Source organism: Gadus morhua, chromosome 21 (assembly GCF_902167405.1).
Source record: "Gadus morhua chromosome 21, gadMor3.0, whole genome shotgun sequence".
Lineage (NCBI taxonomy): Eukaryota > Metazoa > Chordata > Actinopteri > Gadiformes > Gadidae > Gadus > Gadus morhua.
Genome location: NC_044068.1, coordinates 11,934,833 through 11,960,602, shown reverse-complemented (window position 1 = coordinate 11,960,602; position 25,770 = coordinate 11,934,833). Strand labels below are relative to the sequence as shown.

Genomic DNA, 25,770 nt, shown 5'->3' with positions numbered 1-25,770 from the left:
TTTTAATTGTTAATACTTCCGTGTGTGTTTCCCCTTTATTCCAGACAAAACATATTCAGTCCTACTTATGTTTAATACAGATGCTTTCTGTATCAACAGTTTTTTGTGGGACTATTTGAGGTGACCAATAGACACTTATATTTTCTCTTCGACATCTCAAACACAATGAACATAATACAATAGGCCTTCTCCTCACCATTTTGCTTTATGTTATCATTTGGTTATGATATTGAACTGATATTAAAATAATAGAAGATAAAACTCAATGGTTTGAGTTTAGAGGCAAAGTGTTTCACATGTGGGCTACTTCCTATGCTACTTAGTGCTAGGAAAGGATAACCATCGTATTGTCCTATCACGGATGACATGTCGTTACAAACAAATAGGAAATGTTATGACATGCCCAATAAGTTTATCGTCAGAATGTACTTTATGATCTGTTTCAACAGTCCATGTCTGTACTAGATAATCTCTCATGTGAAAAAGAGCAGAGAAAAGTGTTGGAGGTTTGAGGAAGTGAAGGAACACTCGCTATAAGAAGCCTTGCTCTCCACAGTGAGCAGTAGTTTGAGCTATCAGACAGACAGACCGACAGACAGACAGTAGATATGGTTCCTTCTCCGTCATGCAGAGGTAAGGACAACTTAAAATAGCCAGATAATAAAAACGAGTGAAGTTATCAGTGGGTGTTTGTGTTACATGGTCTTAAAGTTATTTATTCAAATCAAAAGGTGTATAGTCCTCTAAACATTACATAACTGATTGTTCTCTCTCACAGATACTTCAATCAATGACGAATGTTACAAACCGACCTCCTCTGATCATGGAAGAACAGAGTTAGTAGCTGGAGATTGTATTTCTCTATCATGCGGGGCTCTGAGTGACTGTTCCAATATTACCTGGTTGTTCAGTTACAACAATACAATGACTGTAGAATTGGTTGACAAAGGGAAGGTTAGGTCTGAATACAAGGAAGAAAGAGTATGCATCACAAAGGAGTGTTCTCTGGAGGTAAAGAAGATGCGAAAGGAAGATGAAGGTCCTTACACCTGCAGATCCATCCTATCATCAGGAGGATACGTTGATCATCTACGATATGATCTAAAACTAATCAGTGAGTATTTATATTTTTATGTACTCTCCTAAATTAACACTTTTGGGTTAAAAACTTTGCGAAAAATATGACGTGTGTAGTGTTTCAATTATTCATATTTGAATATAGTTTCATGGATCCTCTTATTGAGTAATGATTCAACAGTTTAAATAGATGTCTTTATTACTGTAGACATTTTCGTACATTCATTTGTTAGTAAAATATCTGGCCCAGGCCACAGACACACCAGCAGAACAAAATCCTCCACCCTGTTATAAAACGATATATTTGAAGCTGGTGTAGTTGTTGTAAAGAGTGATCAAGATAATTTCTAATACAGTATGACTGTAGACAATTTCTCAAGTATGTATGTTTAGTAATTCTATGTTGGTCTTTGTTCTGTCTTTGCTTTTAATCCACATGGAGCAGAAAGCACACACAGACCAACCACAACCAAAGTGAAAGGTATTTTATCTCTTATCTTGTGGAGCCATGTTTCAAATGGTGTCTTTATCTATCATGTAACTCTGAGGACTTGATGGATGAATCAATGAATGCATGCCAGCAGGGCCGTAGCACCAAATCCCGGGCCCCTATACTATCGGTACTGATGGACCCCCCTGCGCCAGGTTGTTGACGGGGGGGGGGGGGGGGGGGGGGGGAAGCGATTGTTGACGGGGGGGGGAGGGGTGATGAAAAAAAAGGGTAAAATAAAAAAATATTATTATTTTTTTTTGGTCATGGGCCCCCCCTCTGCCTTGGGCCCCCCCACAACTGTCCCCTTTGTCCCCGCAGTCCGACGGCCCTGGTCCATGGCAATGTATATTAACGGGGGGACACATGCATATTAGGAACAATTGTAAACATTATCGATAACGATAATGCATACAATACTGATAAGAAACGATGTTTATAATGTTTTGCGTATATCATTAAATAGAACCACAGTTACCGCATATCATATGTTATATCATATACGTTTTCTATTTCGAAATTTATTTGAGGACTAAGTATTTCTTAAGTTGTGGAAGAAAACCTTATTCCATGTTTGAATTAGGCCACATTATTTGTCCATAAACTGAGCCATTTGAAGTTTGAAATTCATGCATCTGTCTCATCGTCAGACAGACTCAGTGGAGTTAGTGCTACCGGAAACTCGACTGAACGAACGAACGAATGATTCGCGAACGACTCCTCTTGGCGAACTGAATCAGGCGAACTGGGCCACGGAAACAAATCATTAAATCCACCGCTACTGCAGACGCGCTGTCAAAATATCAACTCGTCAGATTCAAATGCGCTCATGGCTCTTAAAGGGGAACGAAGCTGGCACTCTCATTGGTTTATTACACTTTACGCCCAAACCACACCTACGGGTAATTAGGCTACTTCAGACCAACCCTTTTTAGATATGCGCCGGGTGCAAGGGTCGTTTTTCGTGCCGGTAAACTAGCAAAATCGCTGTAGAACCGCCCACAAAGCTACATGCGCTAGGCACTTCTCACTTGCGTTTCAGGCTGTTAAAATAGGGCCCTATGACTAGCCACATCTGGCCCAGAATATCAGCCTATTTCAACTTAAACCCTTGAGAAAAAGACAACTTCAATCTCCCTGAGGATGACTCAACGACATTTGGGAAAACCGACCACAATGTCACCCTCATGGTGACAGTTGATCTGATTCAGATCCAACTAAGTGGGGGAGTCCCCTCAGCTGTTCACCTTATCTGCTGGAGTAGCTGATGACACGAATAGTGAGCATGTATTGTATTTTACATGACTTGCATTATATATTGTTTGCATAAGTTCAATTAAACCTCCACTGATTAACCCGAGTGGGACACTTGCAGATGTCGTTGTGTGCTTGGCAGATAACCGCAAGTCTTTGAGTTGTTATTGTGTTATTTTAGTCTCCATGGCACCACACTTTTCATGACACCACACTCTATATATACACCCGCATATATGTGCACCTAACCCAAAAAAATGTAAATGGAGTGAACATGCTAACAATAAACTGATGAGAAGTAGACAGGAAAACCACAACAGCATCCTGTAGCTGAAAAACACAACACTTGCTGCAGTCTATGCAGTCACTGAATTAGCAGACCTCTTGTATTATACAACAGCCCCCACGAATAAACGTCATATTGCTAAATATATTTTGGCAGTTTTCTTAGCCTTTTAATTTCTTTTAATGTGATCATATTGCCAGACACTTTTTCATCATTGAAAACTAAAGATATGACAACATGAATGAAAAGATTGTTCCAGCAGCATAGGAGTTAGGCTTAATTCACCAACCAAAAAAATTACATTTCTCCACTTGGACCCTATTTTCTGATGATTTTAGGTCAAAGAGAAAATAATTGAAAATATGTCCAGTATTTAGCAACATGCTTCAGCTGTAATGTGACAGGCCCCAAAGCTAACCTTTAGGGCAACAGCGCCCCTCAATGAATGTTCTCTAAAAGGGCTGCTTTTTGCCACTGACTCTTACAGTCAGTGCTTAATTTGAGGGGGAGCAAGGGGGAGCGCGCTCCGGAAGCTCTGAGCGCGCTCCGGAAGCTCTGACGTGCGCTCCGCCAGCTCCGCCACGAGCAGTATAAAAAAAAAATGCGCTGCGTAGCGGTAATCAATGAAGTACGACATAACATTGCGTGGGGAATAGGTAATCAAATCAATGCATCTGCAAACAACGTACAGCAAACACATATTTTCTTAACACAGATATCGTGTACAAGCCCATGACTTTTAGGATTGATAAGTAACCCATAACGCATAATACCGTCCAGGGCAATATGTATTAATGGGTGGACACATGCCTATTAGGAACACAAGTCGATAACGATAATGCATACAATACTGGTAAGAAACGACGTTTGATAATGTATTGCGTATATTATTAAATAGAACCATAGTTAACCATATCATGTGTGTGTTAAGTTTTCTTTGCCGACATTTATTTGAGGACTAAGTTGTGCCAGAAAACGCTATTCCATGCGTGAATTAGGCATTATATTATTTGGCCATAAACTGAGCCATTTGAGGTTTAAAATTCATGTTGTCCTGCATCTGTCTCATCGCACTACAAACGCGCTGTCAAAATATCAACTCGTCAGATTCAAATTGTCATGGCTCTTAAAGGGGATGGGAGATGGCACTCTCATTAATACATCATGACAAATCAGTGAGAGCTTGATTCGAGACAGGTCAAGTCATATTATTGGCCCTATCTTGCATCCGGCGCAATTGACTTAATCACTGGCGCATGTGTGGCTGCTAGTTTGCAACTGGCGCAGAGTGTTCTTTTCCCTCCTGTGCCACGCGTTGGTAAATTAGGGAATGATCCTGCGCCCCAAGGGGCGGCTCGGCGAAAGGAGGAGGCGTGTTCTGGCGCAAACGTTCCCTGGTGCTATCTTGCAGTTTCAGAAACAAACTTGCGCCACAAACCAGGAAATACCTGGTTTAAAGTCAGTGGCGCGTTGTTCAGATGCTATTTTAAGGGCGCATGCATAATGTTGCTTGTGCACGCGCGCATACACTTTGCCTCTCTATCTACCTAGCCACACATTCTTGGTAAATTATTTAGGAAAGAACAGCAGATACAGCGTAATAAGTTGTACTTTTAAATCAATGCATCTGCAAACACCGTACAGCAAACACATATTTTCTTGACACAGACATCGTGTACATGCCCATAACTTTTAGGATTGATGAGTATTTGATCGTGAGAAAACATTGTTTTACCCCGAGTGAGGGTTAAAAAGAATGAATGAATGCGGGTGCGCGTGTGTGTATGTGTGCGTCCATCTGTTTAAACACACAAACTAAACACGTGACGCATAATACAGTCCATGGCAGGGCCGTAGCACCAAATCCCGGGCCCCTATACTATCGGTACTGATGGACCCCCCTGCGCCAGGTTGTTGACGGGGGGGGGGGGGGGGGGGGGGGGGGGGGGGAAGCGATTGTTGAGGGGGGGGGAGGGGTGATGAAAAAAAAGGGTAAAATAAAAAAATATTTTTTTTTTTTTTGGTCATGGGCCCCCCCTCTGCCTTGGGCCCCCCCACAACTGTCCCCTTTGTCCCCGCAGTCCGACGGCCCTGCATGCCAGCATTAAGAACATGATCATCTCTGACATTATCACCACCAAATATGATGAGAACATCCCAAAATCGTCAGTTATAACTATAGACATATCTTATTTTTTGTTGATTTGTTTAGTTACATTTTAGACATAAACTTCATTTATAAATCAGAAAAAAATCTGTCCCACACACACAATCAGCAGGAAAAAACTCTCATCCCTTGTCTCAAATGGTATTTTTAAGCATATTTCTTGGACAGAGTTATTGTGATGGTTTACTTATTCCATGTTTCTCTTTGTTTTGTCATTGTTTTTGACACATGGAGTAGCAAACACAGCTTGCACAAGCACATCCAAACCAACGACTACACCAGTGAAAGGTAATTCATCTCTATCTTGTGGATCCATGTTTCAAAATGGTGTCTTTATCCATCATGTAACTCTGAGTACCTGGTAGTGGAGGTACGAGTTGCCTACCATGAGGAACCTGTTAAACCTCTGACATCTCCACTAAAGTATGATGAAACAATCGCACATTCTTCTGTTATAACTGTAAACCTTGATAAAACTCAACGCTTGTCTAAAATGATATTTTAAAGCATATTTGTTATAAGGTGTGAGTAATGTTCCTCTTTTCCATTGATTTTAATCCACAAGGAGCAGCCAGCAGCAGCCCAGCAGCAAGGCCCTCAACATCAACCGCAACCACACACACACTGAACGGTATTCTATCACTGTCACGGTTTAAAATGGTGTGTTTCTATCTATCCCTGTTACTCTGTGGACTTGGAGCATCAAGTTATGTCTTCTAACTATCTAACTTCTCCACAAATAACACTAATAAATCATCACACTTCCTCCTTCTGTTTCACAGAAACACAGAGCTGGCCAGAGATGTACTTTATTAACCACAACAACATGTCGGCAGGGGCATGAGTCAGTCTGGATACACACTCAACCAAGCGATGGTTGAGTGTGCTATCGTTTTTTTTAGTTAAGAGGTTTAAGTTATAAGAGTTAAGCTTGAGACAAAACCAAGATAATTTCAGCAGGTGAAGTAGCAGGTGACACTACTGACCCAGGTATGTGTTCTAACAATCTGACTCTCACTGCATCACCAACAAATGTTTTCCCACGTTTTTCCGCATTCAAAAATACTTGCCCTTGCACAAAATCGAATTGAAATTCTGTTTGTGTGTGGCCAGACATAGAGCCACTAACCACAGCAAAGAATAAGTACAAGTGTTGAGTTGAGTTGAGTTGCCTCAGTCCACATGTTCCAACAGTGAGTTCAGACACATGTCACTATGGAGCAGGTAGGGGTTAGGGGCAGCTCCCTCAAGGACGCCATGACAGTCAGACTGCGGAGTGTGGACATTGGGGTTGGAACCCAGAACCTCTTATCTTGGAGTCAAACACCTTAGGTAGACCATCCTACTCTCTTTCATCCTAGCATTTATATAGAAAGTCTGTCAAGTTCTCTGTGGTTCCAGACTTAATCCCATGTGTGTTGTTATAATGGTAAATGGCCTCCATCACCCTTTGTGACCACTCAAGGCGTTGTACCATCAGCTCATGGAGGTCGCTGTGATCTCTTGCAGCTCCTACAGCGGGGGTCCTGCTGCGGGTCCTGGTGCTGCTGGGCTTCTCCGTCCTGACCCTGGTGGTTCTGCTCCGCCTCATTGGCTGGTGGAGAACCAGAGGTGAGGAGAGAGAGAGAGAGAGAGAGAGAGAGAGAGAGAGAGAGAGAGAGAGAGAGAGGGGGGGGGGGGGGAGAGAGAGAGAGGGGGGGGGAGAGAGAGAGAGAGAGAGAGGAGAGAGAGAGAGAGAGAGAGAGAGAGGAGAGAGAGAGAGAGAGAGGAAGAGACAGGGAGGGAGAGAGAGGGGGGGGAGAGAGAGAGGGGGGGAGAGGGAGAGAGAGAGAGAGAGAGAGAGAGGAGAGAGAGGAGAGAGAGAGAGAGAGAGAGAGAGAGAGAGAGAGGGGGGGAGAAAGAGATAGAGAGAGAGGGGAGGGGGGGAGAGAGAGAGAGAGAGAGAGAGAGAGGGAGGGAGGGACATAGAGAGAGGGGGGGAGAGAGAGAGAGAGAGAGAGAGAGAGAGAGAGAGAGAGAGAGAGAGAGAGAGAGAGAGAGAAGGGGGGAGAGAGAGAGATCGAGAGAGAGAGAGAGAGAGAGAGAGAGGAGAGAGAGAGAGAGAGAGAGAGAGAGAGAGAGAGGAGGGAGAGAGAGAGAGAGAGAGGAGAGAGAGGGGGGGGGGGGAGAGAGGGAGAGAGAGAGAGAGAGAGAGGGGGAGAGAGGGGGGAGAGACAGGCTAACTCAAGGCTAAATTTGTCTTGAAGAGTTTTTATTTAGTGAACAACATTAAACAAAACAGCAGCACCTATTTCTATGTTGTGCCGTTTTCCTTGTCCTTCAGAAGGCTTAAAGTCTAGCCCTTGGGGTGAGGGGGTGTCATAGTGTGGGTCTCTGAAGGCCTTTGGGACTTTAACTGAGTTATGGCCTTTACTAATAGTCTTTACTTAACTTAACTTGTGGTCATGTCTCCATCTTCACATCTGTTATGTCGCCATGGAAACACTGACTGTGGCTTTCTCTCCACCAGGTAACAGGGCAGCAACAGAAGAGTGGATTGTGAGTTAAAGACCAAAGAGGGTGAATTACAGTAACAGGTTGTGTTCGTGGCCAGTTTGACTTGTTCTCATTTACTGTGTTGCTCAACAAGTGGAGAATATGACAACAATCCACACTAAGCAGGTCAATGTTAGCAGAGGCTGCTTCCATTTTAACTACATGTTAGATAATAACATTTAAAATGTTGCAGTAAAGGAGGGTGGGGTGTTTAATGAGGCTTAGCAATATAAAGTGTCAGTCCCTTTGGAGGGCGGTGGCTGCTAGAGGGATGTGAGCAGCAGTAACTGATGACTGTGTTGGTGCAGGGTCTGAACTCTGCCAGCGACGCCCCGCCAGCCAGAGAACGCCTCGGCCCAGGGGCCAGTGACCAGGTGAGACCCGTTCACCCATTCATCTCACACACACACACACACACACACACACACACACACACACAACACACACACACACACACACACACCACACACCACACACACACAGACACACACACAATATATTCATTCACTCCGTCGTGTAATTGTCACATTGAATACATCTCACATGCAATGTGATGCAATTAATGTCTGTTTTTTTTCAATTAATTATTCAAAAAATGTAAATTAATGCACTTATAATTCTTAAATCCAAATTGAAATGTACATATATATATATATATATATATATATATATATATATATATATTAATATATATATATGTATATTTCAATTTGGGTTTAAGAATTATAAGTGCATTAATTTACATTTTTTGAATAATTACATAATTACATTTTATCTTTTCTTATGCTCATGTATACCAGCAACACACATTTCTGTTTTATTATTCTTATTTAAAGGTTTTTATCTCTAGTTCTTCCCTGTGGGATTAAAGGAGTTCATCTTATCTCATGTGAATGTGTAGCAGCAGCACACTGTGGAGATGGACCTGGACTGGGCCCCCAGGGCCCCCTCTGTGGTCCAGCGTGGTGGGATGAGGGCAGTAGGCTCAGCACAGGTAAACATTATAGACTGAGTCACGCCCACCTCACAGGTCACACATGGACCTGAGACACAGAGAAGGTTGGGGGGAGTCAACAGAGCAACATTTAAAAGGTTTACATTTCAATCTGAATCTCCATGAGATGTTCCTGGCTTGGCTTCTCTAATAAAATATAATTTTCCATATCATGAAATGTGTAAATTGCTCAACAAATGTTATGGGTGCAAGACTGTGTCACACCAGTCAACAACAGTTAACTTTCGTAAAGTATGGCTCAAAGAGGGAGAAGAAAGCAGCGGGAGTAGCTTTGAGGACAGTGTTTGAGCGACTGTGTTTTCTTGTGGGGTAATAGCCTACTATAGTCTGTTTATGTCTGTTTAATTCTCTGTTGGTACACAGCTTTACCAACAATTATTAAACAAATGAGGAAATACGTTGTAAAAAGGACAAACCCTGCAAGGGACATTTCATGGAGATTCAGATTTAATAAAAAATATATATTTTGGTTCTTACAGGACCAAGTGGATCCTGGTGAACTTAGCGATGCGGCTACCTATGAAAACATGAGGGCCCCTCCCAGATGTGCTGGGGACACTGCAGACATGGGCGTCCATTTTGTCACCGTCCACCAACTGTCAAAATGACAAACGTCTGGACAACACGTGATGAAGCAGGGGGAAGCGGTCGGAGCTATAGCTTGTTGTTGTTGTATTCAGATGCATTAAAACCGACTGAACAAACTTTGTTTCCCTTGGTCCTTAAACAAGCATTTAGGCCGGACGAAAATAATGAAATTAATACAAATTCCATGAGGCAACAATTGCTGAATGCAACTTCTCACAAATGTAAATGATGGGAACAATTTTTTCAAATGAGTTTATACTTTGTCCTTGACAGTGCGCCAGAGACCAAACAGAATGTATGAAAAATAATCAACGGACCAATGAACACAAAAGTTTGTAGCCAACCTTTTTGGTGAGGTTAATAATATAATAATCGGACTATTTTAAAGCTCCTGCATTTAAAATGTTCTTGCTCTACAAAACACCATATTCTGTTTTGCTTTAGATATGTAGGCTACGAATGTAACCAAGATGTGATTTGAATTGTGCAATAAAAATAAGAACATTTCTCCATTTGCATTATGTTACACTTTCCTAATGAGATTTTTACAGAAACACAAATACTAGTTAGACTTTTAACCCATAGTCAATTGTGCACCCGTCCAACAAAGCATTGACAACATTATGCATCTTCTATTTCATTGATCACATGTCACTACAAACAACTCAGACATTTTATCATGTCACCAAATAAGACCATCTGCCCAGTGGACACTCTGAGTGTATGAATTCCTAAAGTCCTTAATCTGTCTGGACCGGCCGTGAGCCCCCTAGTGGCAGTATGACTGCACCACGCCACGCCAGAGGGACTCGAGGACACTGGTCCAAACCTGAGATAAGTACACACACTCAGACACAATAAGAGGTTCTGAGTTATCATATTTAAGCCATGACAAAACCAGGTCATTATGAGTAATGTGTCCTAACAATCTGACAATCTCTCACTGCATCACCAACAAAGTTTTCCCACATTCCTCCGCATGCAAAATTACTTGCTTGCATAAAACAGAATTTAAATTCTGGCCGTGTGTGACCCGACTTGGAGCCACTAACCACAGCAAAGCATATGAGCAAGTGTTGCAACATAATCTGTATAATTTCTAAATGGGAGATAACTATTCACATCTCTGTTCTAGTCACTTAAGCCGATGCTTTAGTCAAGGTGTATAAACAGTGAGTTCAGAAACATGTCATTAAGGAGCAGGTAGGGGTTAGAGGCAGCTCACTCAAGGACGCAATGACAGTCTGGCTGTGGAGTGTGGACATTGGGGTTGGGACCCAGAACCTCTTTATCTGAGAGTAAAACACCTTAACAACCTAGTTGAAGACGAATTCCATGTTTCTCTTTGTTCTGTCATTAATTTCAACAAGGAGCGGCAACAAGGCCCTCAACCTCACCACCAACCAATGGTGAGAAGATTAATCTGTGGATTTAGGTCACGTAAATCATCAACATATGTGTTATAACGGTCCGACAATCCCCACAGCCAACCCTATGAAAACCATCACACTTCCTACTTCAGGTTCACGGGAAACACAGAGCTGGCCAGTGATGTAGGCCTGCTTCATTAGCCATTTTTAGTTGTAATGTTATATTTAAATTAGATACAAAGTGAGCTGTATATATTTCAATCTATTGACTCATAGTGGCCATAGAATGCTTGTTAATGATGTGATGACTAAAACAATGTTCTCACAACTTCATCAGCACACAAAATACTTCCCCGTACGCTGTGACAGAGATGAATGTCTTGCCGCATGTGAACCGATGGCCACAGCAACACGTCTGCAAATGAAATGGCTGTGAGATATCGAATCTGCATCTTTCCTAAAGGACATGAACACACACATTTTGACAAAAATGAAAATGTGTTCAGAACTGAAAATGTGGTGTCAAATTGGGGTTCAAACCCAGAACCTTTTGGCTGGGAGTCAACCTCTAAAACTAGGATCATATTCTGTATTCTATCATCAAATCGTTTCTATAGTGTGTCAGTTTTAACCTTTAGTCGTTTTCTATGGTTTCCAGCATAGGTGTACCCGTGTAGGTTCTTAATTCATCTGAGATCCTGCCGACTGAACCAGAGGAAGGTAACCTCTCCCTGTGTTCAGGTAGACCTATAGACCCAGGGTTCGCAGCAGGGGTAGCGCTGGGTACAGCGGTCCTGTTGATCGTGGGCCTGGTTCTCCTCATTCGCTGGCACAGAAGGAGAGGTGAGAGGAGACCAGTGACACCATCATGTTGTCACGTCTACATCTGTCTACACACCGTTTATATCACCATGGAAACGTTCACTGTGGCTTTCTCTTCACAGGAAACAAGAGGCCAAAGGACAACACAACCACTGTGAGTTTAAAAGACAAAACTTAAACTATTTGGTTGAATAAGAAATAGCATTAAAGCCATCTAGCTCAATATTAGTAGAGGGGCATTCCGTGGTTATAATGCTACACAACGTAGCATTATAACTCAAGGTGGCCACAGGCATGAGTGTTAATATTCTGACTATCGCTGACAGCGACATACAAAAATAAAAATGACTTCCCCTAACTCTTTGACATATGAAGGTCTGCAGCGTAGGAAACGCTGACCAAACAACATATCTGCAGATGCAGCAGCTATGTTGAGATGAAGAATCTGAATAATGGACATGAAATACTTTTCAGTAATTTAAACAGCTGTTTCAATCCAAATCGACTAATATAATGAAGGGGTAGGTAGGGATAATGGCATCTTGTAGTTAGACATTGGGGTTAAAATCCAGAAGCTTTTGGCTTGAGTCACTATAATCAATAGACTATCTTGCAGGCCTACTCTATCCTCCTATTTATACACAAAGTCTTTTATAACAAAATAATAATTCTAACAAGTAGCGTTATTATAGACATAGTTTACAACAGCATCATTACTGCATTCTAGGGACAGTTATAACCACTGGGTTGTGTGAACCAGGGGTTTCAGCCTCAGGGTCGGTCTTAGGGTCCCGGGAGATGACTTATATTCAATACAGTTCTTTAAATAAAATCTTAATAGTACACACCATACATAACCATGATCCAACTACTACAAGGTTCAATTTGGGAAAATTCCCTAGGACTTCAATATCATGAACAGATGTTGATTGGGATAAACAATTAGCAGATGCACAAAATGTGTTGGGGTCACAAAATGATTCTGATCTAAAAATGGGGTCATTGGCCAAAAGCTGTTGGGGACCCCACCACTGGTGAGACCAGCTGATGAGTAACTGGGTTCCTGTACTGGGTGCAGGGTCTGAACTCTATCAGGGACACCCCACCAGTCATAGGAGGCCTTCATGACCAGGTGAGACTTATTCATCCATTCATCACACACACACACACACACACACACACACACACACACACACACACACACACACACACACACACACACACACACACACGTCCTGATGCAATTTATCCATTAAAAGGGGGTGAAAGTAATTTAATTGAGCATAATACAATAACAATGGAACATGAATCGAATGAGTCTAACTCCACAACTCCTGACCGTGTCACAGCATCTCAGTGTGGACGGAGATCAGGGCGGAGGTCCAACATACGCCTCTATTGTCCTGCCTGAGGGACAGAGGAGCGTGGCTACAGCACAGGTAAACTGTCTCCTAGTGGAAGCATATCACAAGAAGTCAATAACATTAGCAGCTGTAATGAATGTCGCAGCGTACATGTTGTCGTGATATATCATGCCAAGGCTCTTACACCACCTGGCTCTCGTACCTCGTCACAGCAGCGTCACCGCACAGAGCATCATGTCATGGTGTGGGATACCATGGAATGCATCATATCACAACATTCCATATCACAGTTATTCCATGTCATGATATAACGTGTCACAACATTCTGTTTCACTGTATTCCATGTCACCCTATAGGTTGAGGACGATTCCAGCGATGCAGTGACCTACTCCTCAGTGAGGGCCTCTCCCAGATGTGGTGAGGAGGCTGGTGATGTGGACGTACACTAGCCCACCGTCAACAAACGGGCAAAATAACAAAACTTTTTCAGATGAGTACGGGATGAAACAATGCCAACAGCAGCAGCAGAAATATGAATGTATAAAAAAAAAAAAAAATTGGCTGAAGCTCTTTCACATGAGGGTAACAAGAGGGAAGGGTGTATTACCATTAATTATCGGTAATTACAAGTTACCAAAGTTTATTAAAGTTAATCATAAATTGCACATATTTACTTATTGTATCCATGAAGGAGGCTACTACTAGCCTGGCAAGCCAGACCCATATCGGAAAGATATTGGGTCTGGTCTCGTACGCTGGCAGTGTGGGCGGGATAAACGGTTGTCTTCCAAGTTCCCTCTGCACGCAATAGGATAGCGCTACAACCAATCAGAGCAACGAAGAAGGTGACGTAGTCAGAGCGACGGAAATTTCCATGGGGAAGTGTTGCGATCATAGCAGAGCCCGTTCTCATATTAGACATTCTCTGATCATAGTGCGATTGGTGGATAGAGAGAATGGAGACCAACGACGAAACTTTTACCGTATCCCGGTCGGCAAAACTCCGAATACATCTTTCTTTTCCAGGAAAGACTTCAGTGCAGTTCTTTGTTCATTGCTCAAAGAAAATGATAACTTCAAGTCTTGAAGAGTCGCGGCCAAAGCCGAGTAGAAAGACAGCTGTTCGCCAGCAGCTGCAGCCATTATTGATTACCTAACACGGAACCGTCGCAGCTCTGTCGTCATTCGGCGGGATACCGCCCCTCACGATCTGATTGGCCTGACACATTTTCTGTTTTCAGCAGCGAAAAACGACGACAGAAGGCTAAAAATTGAATTTGCTGCCGTTAGGGGCGTCTAGATTTCTAGGCTAGGCTACTACTGCAATACTCATGAAAATGCTAGTATTTAGACAGCCTTTAGAGGGCGCCATAGACTAAACTGATAGGGAATGTGAAAAAGTAGGCCTAGAACTGTTTTTATTAAACATCCATGGCTACAGTGAGACAGTATTAAAAGGATGTGCAAATGTGTTTAAAGTGAGGGGTCTGAATCTGGGGTTCTAGCTCATGTTTTTTTGTTTTTGAGTTGCTTTGTTCTACATGACACCTTCTTCTGTTTTGGCATTATGTCGAGTGAGTAAAGTTTGTGTGGTGGCTTTATATTAAAGATCTCTGTAAGGAAATGCCTGTGATAACGTTGACTTGAGAAAACTGTTTTTCTGCTTAGCTTTTTAGTTGAGCAATTAAAAATATATTAGTTGCTGTTGTTTACCTGTTTTCTACTTCCACATTTTAACCCAATGAAAATAAAACAATGGGCTGCTCTTCACCATTTTGCATTATGTTATAATTTGGTCAGGAAATTTAACTGATATTACTTCTAATGCTATTAAGTGCTAGCAAAGGAAACCATTGTATTTCTCTATCACTGATGACATGTCATTACAAACAAATAAGAAGTGAGAGAACACTCGCTATAAGAAGCCTTGCCCTCCAAAGTGAGCAGTAGTTTGAGTTATCAGACACACAGACAAAGGGATAGATAGATATATAGATAGATAGATAGATAGATAGATAGATAGATAGATAGATAGATAGATAGATAGATAGATAGATATGGGTGGTTCGACGTCACATGAAGGTAAGCATAACCTTAATAAACCATATTGTCAAAAGAAGTCAAGTAAACAGTGAGTGTTTGATGGCCTTAAAGTTATCTATTCAAATCAAAAGGTGTGTATAGTCTGCATAACATAACCGACCGACTCTCTTACAGATATCCTTCCAATCTATGACAAATGTGATAAAATCGCTTGCTCATCTGACTATTGTGTAAAAGCAGAGCTTGAGATTGGGTCTCTCTCTCATGTGATGGGGCTTTATTTACATTTTAGACATCAACTTCAGTTTTGGCTTCCAGTACAATTCAGAATCGAGTTTAAAGTCCTCCTTATCATCTTTAAGACACTCAATGGCCCGCAGCCAAAATACATCTCAGATGTGCTAGTCTATTACAAACCTATAACAACAGGTCACTTAGATCTACTGACACTAGTCAGCTGGTAGTGCCTAGGGTCAGGTCTAGGCAGGGTGAAATGGCATTTAGCCATTCAGTCCCTCCAGAAAATGCGGCGTTTTTTGTGATTGTTGCAGCCAAAAATCCTTGAATATGCGGCATGTTTTTTTTTTTAAATGCATAATTACGTCACTTCATAACGTTCCCATGGCAACAGAGGGAAATGGCTGCTCTTGTGTGAAGTAAACGCACCATTTTTCAACTTTTTCAACGCTGAGATATATGTGACTTTTTTGCAACGAAAATGCAGGGATTATGAAATCATGCAACCCCCGCATATTTTGCACGGAAATCTGCAATTTATGAAAGTGCGGCATATTTGAAAAAATGCGGCCCCCGCATGAATATGCAGACTTTCGCTGATTATGCGTTTAATTATGCGATCGCATAATCACGTTTTTCTGGAGGGCTGGCCATTATTCTGCCACTGTTGGAACAAACTACCAACAGAAATGAAATCTGCTCCTAATTTATTTTAAAAATAAATTAAAAACCAATTTATTTTCTATTGCTCTCAATTAATCTTTTTTTTTTTTTGATTTATTCTGTTGTTACTGGAATAATTATATATTTCTTTATTTGTTTTATTATATATATTCTTTAAATTTATATTATATATAGATTTAAAGCACCTCGAATAACCACTGTGTCTGAAACTGTGCCATACAAATATATTTGACTTTGACTATTAATCAGTAAATATCTGGTCGTCTCCCCCCCCCCCCCCCCCCCCCCCCCCCCCCCCCCACACACACACACACACCACACACACACACACACACACACACACACACACACACACACACACACACACACACACACACATACACACACACACACACTGTCATGGTTGGTCTGCAGGGGCATGAGTCAGGCTGGGTACACACTCTGCATCAAGTGATGGCTGAGTTGATAAGTGTTTTGATATAGTTAAGAGGTTTTGAGTTATCATAGTTAAGCCAGAGACAAAACCAAGTTCATTATGAGTAACATGTGTCACTACTGAAAAAGTTTTTCCACGGTACTCTGCATGCAAAAATACTTGCCCTTGCCAAAACCCCCCCAAAAAAAAAAGCTGAATTGAAATTATGTCTGTGTGTGACCTGGCTTAAAGCCACTAACAACAGAAAAGCATATGAGCAAGTGTAGAGTTGCGTTGAGTTGCTTTAGTCAAAATGTACTGACAGTGAGTTCAGACACATGTCATTAAGGAGCAGGTAGGGGATAGGGGCAGCTCACTCAAGGACCCCATGACAGTCAGGCTGTGGAGTGTGGACATTGGGGATGGAACCCAGAACCTCTAAACTGGGAGTCAAACACCTTAACAAGTAGTTGATGACCAATTCCATGTTTCACTTTGTTCTGTCATTGATTTAATCAACAAGGATCAGCCAGCAGCAGCCCAGCAGAAAGGACCTCAACATCAACACCAACCACACACACACTGAACGGTATTCTATCTCTATCTTGAGGAGCCATGTTTCAAAATGGTGTATTTATCTATCATGTCACTCTGATCAAAGTCATCAGAGTCTGATGACTTGGTGGTGGAGGTACGAGTGGCCTGAAAAATCTCTCACAACGTCCCCACTGAAGTAGGATGAAACAATCGTACATTCTTCAGTTATAACTTAAACATATTTTCTTCTTTTCAAGATATTTTTTTGTGTTGTTTTTACTTCAATTAAAGCCACTTCAATTATTAGTCAGTAAAAAAATCCACCTGAATAAAGCTCCATGCTTGTTTAGAATTATATTTTTAAAGGATATTTGTTAAAACGAGTGAGTTATTTAACGGTCTTTTGACTACTAATTCCATGTTTCTCTTTTCCATTGATTTGAATCCACAAGGAGCAGCCAGCAGCAGCCCAGCAGCAAGGCCCTCAACATCAACACCAACCACACACACACTGAACGGTATTCTATCACTGTCATGGTTTAAAATGGTGGGTTTCTATCTATCCCTGTTACTCTGTGGACTTGGAGCATCAAGTTATGTCTTCTAACTATCTAACTTCACCACAACCAACACTAGTAAACCATTACACTTCCTACTTCTGTTTCACAGAAACACAGAGCTGGCCAGAGATGTACTTTATTAACCACAACACATGTCTGCAGGGGCATGAGTCAGGCTGGGTACACACTCTGCATCAAGGGATGGCTGAGTTGATAAGTGTTTTGATATAGTTAAGAGGTTTTTAGTCATCATAGTTAACCCAGAGACAAAACCAAGTTCATTATGAGTAACATGTGACACTACTGACCCGGGTGTGTGTTCTAACAATCTCAAAATCTTGCACTGCATCACCAACAAAAGTTTTCCCACATCGTTCCGCATCCAAAAATATTTGCCCTTGCACATAACCAAATAAAAATTCTGGCCGTGTGTGACCAGACTAAGAGACATATATGCAAGTGTTGCAACATAATCTGCATAATTTCTAAATGAGAGATGACTATATCAATCTCTAATAAGTCACTTTAGCTGATACTTTATCAGATGCTTTAGTGAAGGTGGCATAACAGCGAGTTCAGACACATGTCATTAAGGAGCAGGTTGGGGTCGCCACAGTCACAGTCTGGCTGCGGAGTGTGGACATTGGCGTTGGAACCCAGAACCTCTTATCTTGGAGTCAAACACCTTAGGTAAACCATCCTACTCTCTTCCATCCTATTATTTATACATAAAGCCTGTTTAATGTTCTGTGGTTTCAGACATAACCCCATGTTGGTTGTTATTAATGGTAAATGGCCTCCATCACCCTTTCTGACCACTCAAGGCGTTGTACCATCAGCTCATGGAGGTCGGTGTGATCTCTTGCAGCTCCTACAGCGGGGGTCCTGCAGCTGCGGGTCCTGGTGCTGCTGGGCTTCTCCGTCCTGACCCTGGTGGTTCTGCTCCGCCTCATTGGCTGGTGGAGAACCAGAGGTAAGGAGAGAGAGAGAGAGAGAGAGAGAGAGAGAGAGAGAGAGAGAGAGAGAGAGAGAGAGAGAGAGGCTAACTCAAGGCTAAATTTGTCTTGAAGAGTTTTTATTTAGTCAACAACATTAAACAAAACAGCAGCACCTATTTCTGTGTTGTGCCGTTTTCCTTGTCCTCCAGAAGGCTTAAAGTCTAGTCCTTGGGGTGAGGGGGTGTATTATATAGTGTGGGTCTGTGAAGGCCTTTGAGACTGCTACTGAGTTAAGGGCTTTACTAATACCTAGACTTTACTTAACTTGTTTCCACGTCTCCATCTACACACCTGTTTATATCGCCATAGAAACACTGACTGTGGCTTTCTCTCCACCAGGTAACAGGGCGGCAACAAAAGAGTGCATTGTGAGTTAAAGACCAAAGAGGATGAATTACAGTAACAGGTTGTGTTCCGGGCCAGTTTGACTTGTTCTCTATTTACTGTGTTGCTCAACAAGAGGAGAATATTACAACGATCCACACTAAGCAGGTCAAAGCTAGCACAGGGGGCTTCCATTTAAACTAGATATTATTGATAATTACACTAAGAATGTTGCGGTACAGGAGGGGGAGGGCAATTGAACGTACAACAGACTTCTGCTGATTTGTGATTATCTAGCAGCACTTTATTGGCATTATTATTATTATTTACTCTGAACTCTGTCTTGTCGATTTTTAAACAATGGGTCGTACAGCATAATTTCCTGAAGCGGCTCTAATGTTGATGCGTTGCAGTGATAGTTGTAGAGTGTCAGTCCCTTTGGAGGGCGGTGGCTGCTAGAGGGATGTGAGCAGCAGTAACTGATGACTGTGTTGGTGCAGGGTCTGAACTCTGCCAGCGACGCCCCGCCAGCCAGAGAACGCCTCGGCCCAGGGGCCAGTGACCAGGTGAGACTCCTTCACCCATTCATCTCACACACACACACACACACACACACACACACACACACACACACACACACACACACACACACACACACACACACACACACACACACACACACACACACACACACACACACACACACACACAATTCATTCACTCATCATTCATTCCGTCCTGTAATTGTCACATTTAAAACATCTCATATGCATATCTTAATGTCTGGTTTCTTCAAATTAATTATTCACAAAATGTAAATGAATGCAATTATAGTTCATTGTATCAAAATTGAAACATAAATAATTATATTTATATTCTTTTAAGATGTAGGCCTACCTTCTGGACATTTTTCCCTAGTTTTTATTGTTGAGTTTTTTATTCTAATTTATGAGTCTCCCTTATTTCCCACCTTGGATTAATGAAGTACACTTTATCTTTTCTTATGTTAATGTGTACCAGCAACACACATTAATTACCATTGATGTTATTGTGTGTATAAGATCTACTTTCTGTGTATCTTTCTGTTTTATTATTCTTATTTAAAGGTTTTTATCTCTAGTTCCTCCCCTGTGGGATTAAAGGAGTTCATCTTATCTCATGTGAATGTGTAGCAGCAGCACACTGTGGATATGGACCTGGACTGGGCTCCCAGGGGCCCCTCTGTGGTCCAGCGTGGTGGGCAGGGGGCAGTAGGCTCAGCACAGGTAAACATTATAGACTCAGTCACGCCCACCTCACAGGTCACACATGGACCTGACATTTCATGGAGATTCAGATTTAATTGAAAAATATATCTATCCTTCTTACAGGACCAAGTGGATCCTGGTGAAATTAGCGATGCGGCTACCTATGAAAACCTGAGGGCCCCTCCCAGATGTGCTGGGCACACTGCAGACACGGGTGTCCATTTTGTCACCGTCCACCAACTGTCAAAATGACAAACGTCTGGACAACACGAGATGAAGCAGGGGGAAGCGGTCGGAGCTATAGCTTGTTGTTGTTGTATTCAGATGCATTATAACCGACTGAACAAATGTTGATTCCCTTGGTCCTTAAACAAGCATTTAGGCCTACACAACAAGCAGTAGGTCTATACTCGGTAGTCCTTAACAACAGGTTTGGCTGTACATACATGACTTGACATTTATACTTAACGGAAATAATGAATATTAAACATGCTTTTCAAATGAGTTGATATGTTGTCCTTGACAGTGCGCCAGAGACCAAACTGATTGTATGAAAAACAATCAACGGACCAATGAACACAAAAGTTTGTAGCCAACCTCATTGGTGCGGTTAATAATATAATAATGCAACTATTTTAAAGCTCTTGCATTTAAAATGTTCCTGTTTACAAAACACCATATTCTGTTATGCTTTAGGTATGTAGGCTTCAACGATATTACTCTTTAGTCATTTCAACAGCTGCTTTTAACCAAAGTGAGGAAGAGTGATTTCCGTGATATGCCCACGGATCTTGCTTCAATGCAAGTTAGTGATAGTCATATTCCGTGGCACACACACAGATCCCTGTTTCAACAACCGAGTCAACCTGGCCTCACATAGGGATCCGTGAATAAAAAAATAAATATATATATATATATACATATACAATATAATCTCGGTATCTTTCGTTCAATCCATATCCGTTTGTAAATCAAAACACGAAAAAGGAAAAAAACAGTTTGATTTTAAAGTTTTATTCAATATATTCCTGTAAAATATGAATTGATTGTCATTTCTCTTTTTTATTTTCCGTGTCTCTCTTTACATAAAAAAATGGGAAATGAGACAAACAGGAAATGAAAAAAATTAGCGCCCACCTCCCTCCTTGCTCCGGAAAGAATCGATGCGGCAAAAGTGTGTCTCAATTCAGGGGACGCATCCTTCGAAGGCTGCATTCGAAGGCCGATTGCGTCACTGCGACGCGTCAAGTCTGTACCATTTCGAAGGCTCCTCAAATGCGGCCGACAAATGCAGCCTTCTTTTCCCGGTTTTCCCTGGTTCCCTGGTTCCTTCATGGCCCAACATATCCCAAAATTTATTGCGAGTTGGATTTTTTCAGAAATGGCGTCGGTGAGAGCGGAAGCGGCTGTTGCAGCAAATTACATATTTAATGACAAAACTATGTAAAAATAAAATTTTCTTTTAAAATAAAGTTGAGACTATTTTAAATTTGTAACTTTATTGTCAAAGTTCAATGACATTAACATGAGCCATATAACGTTAAACTAATTAACGTTATATTTTATATAATTATTATATAACGGCTCCATATTTCTCCACCTCCGTCCGGTTTGAACCGCAGCTTGGTTGATAGGTGCGGTGCGTCGTAACGCAAGGTAAAGGGTGTTGTTAATGGCTTGTTATGCAAACTTGAAATGCTCCGTAGGCCAGACCGTCTCATTTAAAAACGTTCGTTCGGCCTTCGGTCCGACCTTCACGGTCTACGAAGGCCACTTCTTCATAGACTGCGTCCTTCAAAGGATGCGTCCCCTGAATTGAGACACAGGGTCGGCTATGGCATCACTGGAGCCGTTCACTGATTCTATTATTGATCTGTTCCAAAATGGAATGACATATGCAGACATATCTGCCAATCTGGCCGAGATGGGTGTGCAGAACTGCTCCAGCATGAGTGTTCTAGCAGAGGAAGAAGACTGGTATCGGACACTCACCTGGAATTGGCAGTGGATCGATTAACCAGGTATGCCTATTATTGATAGCCTACATAGACTAATTAATGTTATAATTTAATGCTTTATGAATTAATAATTAATGTAAATGTTTTAATATGCAATGCAACTTCAACAAGTGGGACCAACTTTGGTCGCAATGTGATGACTGGTTGGTTACCTGTCCTCACAAGTCTGAGTGTATGCGGGGGAATGCCGAGTGGGGAGAATTTTAAGAGAGGTTGATCGTCCATATCATGATATGTGACTTCCGGTTGATGAAGTGCAACATAAAACTACAGATGTAGCTTATCATGTCAGCATTCTAACAAAAATAACTGCAATTAGGATGACGTTCGGCAGGGTGCAAACTACAGGGGAGCTTAAAGTTTAATTCCGCCATCACTGTTTTCAAATGTCAAACTAATTCTATTTCAGACAGGCAGTCCTCACCCATGGCATATGGGATCAAGTAAGGGTTGACCAGGGGAAGGAGTTTTGCATGTGCCTGTTACTGTACAGGCACAACCTCAACAGGTAACAGACCAATTCCAAAAGGGTTAGGTTATTAATATGACAACAATGTTCCAAATGTGCTCAATTACCAATTGTTATCTACTGTCTCCTATCCTAAAACTTTTAATTTTAAATGATTTTACAACTTTTGATTAATGTGCTAAACGTAGTATTATTAGACTGTCTAAATGTACAGTAATTAAAAATGGGCTAATAAGTTTTATATAATCTATTTTTTTGAAATAATTGTGAGCAATTTGGGTAAACAAATACATTTAATCTCAAGCTCACTGGGTCATGTAGAAATGTGGGTGTGGGAGGCGGGGGATCCCCAACCCGAGGTCCCAGCGCCGAGGTTCCCACCGGTGGAGGATTTCCCCCTCGAGCAGTCTCGTTACGCCACACTGAGCTCAGCCTACGACCAGGTGCGAGCTATTGATGGGAGTAAGGTCCGGCCAGACGCAGCGCTGACTTACCCACACTTTATAGTGGTTAGGGATAGGCTTTATCGGGTGAGTCGTGACACCCAGAGTGAGGAGGTTGTTACCCAGTTGCTGGTACCCAGGCCGCCGGGAAATGGTTTTCCAGGCGGCGCATTATAACCCAATGCCGGGCCATTTAGGGTACGAAAAAACACTGAACCGGATAATGGCCCGGTTCTATTGGCCGGGGATTCGGGCGGAGGTGCGCAGGTGGTGCGCATCCTGCCCCGAGTGCCAATTGGTGAATCCCCCGGCCGTCCCCAGGGCTCCCTTACGGCCCCTTCCCCTGGTGGAAGCCCCTTTCGATCGCATCGGCATGGACATAATCAGGCCATTAGAACGTTCCTCACATGGGTATCGATTTGTGTTAGTCCTGATCGACTACGCCACCTTGTACCCGGAAGCAATTCTGTTGCGCAACATCTCCGCGAAGAGTGTTGCACAGGGGTTGTTTCATGTCATATCGCGGGTGGGAATCCCGAAGGAGATTCTCACTGACCAGGGCACCAATTTCATGTCACGCACAATTAGGGAACTTTACGGGTTGTTGAAGGTCAAGGCCATTCGCACAAGCATCTATCACCCAGCCACGGGCGGCATGTGTGAGAGGTTTAACCAGACGTTAAAGTCCATGATCCGTAAATTCGTACACGAGGATGCTCGGAATTGGCATCAATGGCTAGACCCTCTGTTGTTCTGCAGTGCAGGAAGGCTTCCACAGGGTTTTCCCCATTTGAGTTGCTTTATGGGCGAAAGCCCAGGGGCGTCCTGGACCTCATTACTAAGAAAACTGGGAGGAGGGGTCCAGCGAAAGCAAGAACGAAATCCAGTACGTCATGGACATGCGTGCAAAGCTTCACTCACTAGGGGTATTGTCACGTGAGCACTTGCACCGAGCCCAGGAGAGTCAGAGACGCCTGTACGACAGAGGGACTAGATTACGCGATCTCACCCCGGGGGATAAGTTCCTTGTACTATTGCCCACCTCTAGCATCAAATTACTCGCAAAGTGGCAAGGGCCCTTTGTGGTCACACGGCGGGTCGGGGACGTGGATTACGAGGTAGCGCGTTCGGACAGGGGCAAAAACAAGCAGGTGTACCACATCAACCTCCTAAAGAGGTGGAACGATGCGGTCCCTGTCGAATTTGCGTCAACGTTACCGGAGAGGGAAGAGCTCGGGCCGTACGTCCCTAACCCAGGCCCCACCCCCCCGGTCGGTCAGGGCGAAGGTCTCTCAGGGAGTCAGGCACGGGACGTTGCCGGTCTGCAACTCCGGTTCGCCGACGTGTTTTCGCCCCTGCCCGGTCGCACCCCGCTAATTACTCACAACATCGAGACGCAGCCCGGGTTAACGGTGCGGACACGCCCCTACAGGCTGCCCGTCCACAAACAAGATGTGGTACGGCACAAATTGGCAACCATTTTGGAGTTGGGCGTGGTCGAGGAGTCTCACAATGACTGGTGCAGTCCCGTCGTGCTTGTGGGGAAGCCGGACGGGTCTGTCCGGTTCTGTGTAGTCTATCGTAGAGTGAATGCGGTGTCGAAGTTTGACGCCTACCCAATGCCTCGGCCACCTATTATACGACCCTGGACTGCACGAAGGGCAACTGGCAGATTCCGCTGTCTCCAGCACTGACAACTGACATTTTCTACGAAGGTTCGAAAGAATGATGGGCTGATGGGCCTCTTAAGCCTATCAATTAGGCTACTTCGCTCCCCAGTTCATCAGTGTCTGGATGTAACGATAACTCCACGAAAAAAAAGGCTTGATGGCTATAATAATTTAAATAATAATAATTAATAATAATTAACTTATAAAGCGTGTTACAAGACACCGAGATAATCTGGCTGGCTGACAAAAAAGGCACTGACTTTGGAACTTATAACACAGGAGGTCTGGCTTGCTGATTAAAAGGCATTGCGATCATAAAAGCGTGACCATCTGACAAAAGCAGAAATCTGAAAATAAATGGATACGATCCGACAACCTCCTGCCTACAGATCAAGCGTCTCTATCAATTGGGCCACGGTGACCACACTGTTGCAACTGCCTTCACTAATATATATATCTATATGACGCTACAACAAAATGAGAGGAGAAATCCTCAAAGCAGATCTGTGCTGAACTGATTTGGTCTGCTTGTCTTGGTCAGAGACTGGGCGCAAACACTTCAAATGCATTGGCTGAGAGAAAAGAAGGGCGGAGATTATTAGCATACTAGAGGAACGCCGTATTTTACGCCGTTGTTATGTGCACAAATGTGCCGTATTTTACGCGCGGTTTGATGTTCAAATCTGCGCTTTTTACGCGCGCTCTTGAAAGGCTTAATTGCGGCTTAAAAAGCAGCGCTTTTTTGCGCATGACGGCGTAAAATACGCATTTTTCTACATCTTACGGCATCTTTTACGGCGTAATGAAGGTGATACGCGACTAAATTATGCCGTTTTCTGGCGGGGATGGCTTGCCATAATTTTTCGCACCGGTAAACTAGCGACAACGCCGTACAACCGTCCACAAAGATACTTGCGCTTGGCGCTTCTCACTTGCATTTCAGACCGTTAAAATAGGGCCCCTAGTGTCATAGAGTCTCATCCCTGAGCTAGCTGCAACAGCCTGAACTGTGTAATCGAAGAGTTAAACAGTAGACAATAAGTACCCCACATCATCTCCATCCGTAACTTGTAAAAAAAATAAGACAATCAGTTATAAAACTGAAAATTCAGCATGTCATATTTATGAAAGTGTAAAGTACACAGAATTTGCGCATT

At 42.7% G+C, this 25,770-nt stretch overlaps 1 protein-coding gene across 7 annotated transcripts; it reads left to right on the top strand.

The window, feature by feature from the left end:
* Positions 1-379: 379 nt before the first annotated feature.
* LOC115534111 (uncharacterized) lies at positions 380-20,389 on the top strand. 7 transcript variants are annotated; one of them, XM_030344745.1, is made up of 11 exons: positions 380-633; positions 779-1,114; positions 1,523-1,558; positions 5,491-5,562; positions 17,337-17,402; positions 18,039-18,134; positions 18,313-18,417; positions 18,782-18,810; positions 19,267-19,332; positions 19,939-20,031; positions 20,137-20,389. In XM_030344745.1, exons 1-11 carry the CDS (start codon positions 609-611, stop codon positions 20,263-20,265), a joined length of 1,053 nt encoding a protein of 350 aa, XP_030200605.1. In that variant the 5' UTR covers positions 380-608; the 3' UTR covers positions 20,266-20,389. The 7 variants fall into 7 exon arrangements, with proteins under 7 accessions (XP_030200605.1, XP_030200609.1, XP_030200612.1 ...); XM_030344749.1 differs by lacking the exon at positions 20,137-20,389 and having other exon boundaries at positions 383-633; positions 19,873-19,973; XM_030344747.1 differs by lacking the exons at positions 17,337-17,402; positions 18,039-18,134; positions 18,313-18,417; ... (2 more) ...; positions 19,939-20,031; positions 20,137-20,389 and adding exons at positions 5,840-5,905; positions 6,784-6,885; positions 7,784-7,812; ... (1 more) ...; positions 8,711-8,803; positions 9,304-9,928 and having other exon boundaries at positions 426-633.
* Positions 20,390-25,770: the final 5,381 nt, after the last annotated feature.

Excerpts from the sequence above, each read along its gene's own strand:
- LOC115534111 (XM_030344745.1), top strand. The coding sequence starts at position 609 with ATGGTTCCTTCTCCGTCATGCAGAG. Across the intron at positions 18,811-19,266 it reads CGGCAACAAAAGAGTGCATT|GGTCTGAACTCTGCCAGCGA; the intron begins GTGAGTTAAAGA and ends GTGTTGGTGCAG. Across the intron at positions 19,333-19,938 it reads GCCCAGGGGCCAGTGACCAG|CAGCAGCACACTGTGGATAT; the intron begins GTGAGACTCCTT and ends GTGAATGTGTAG.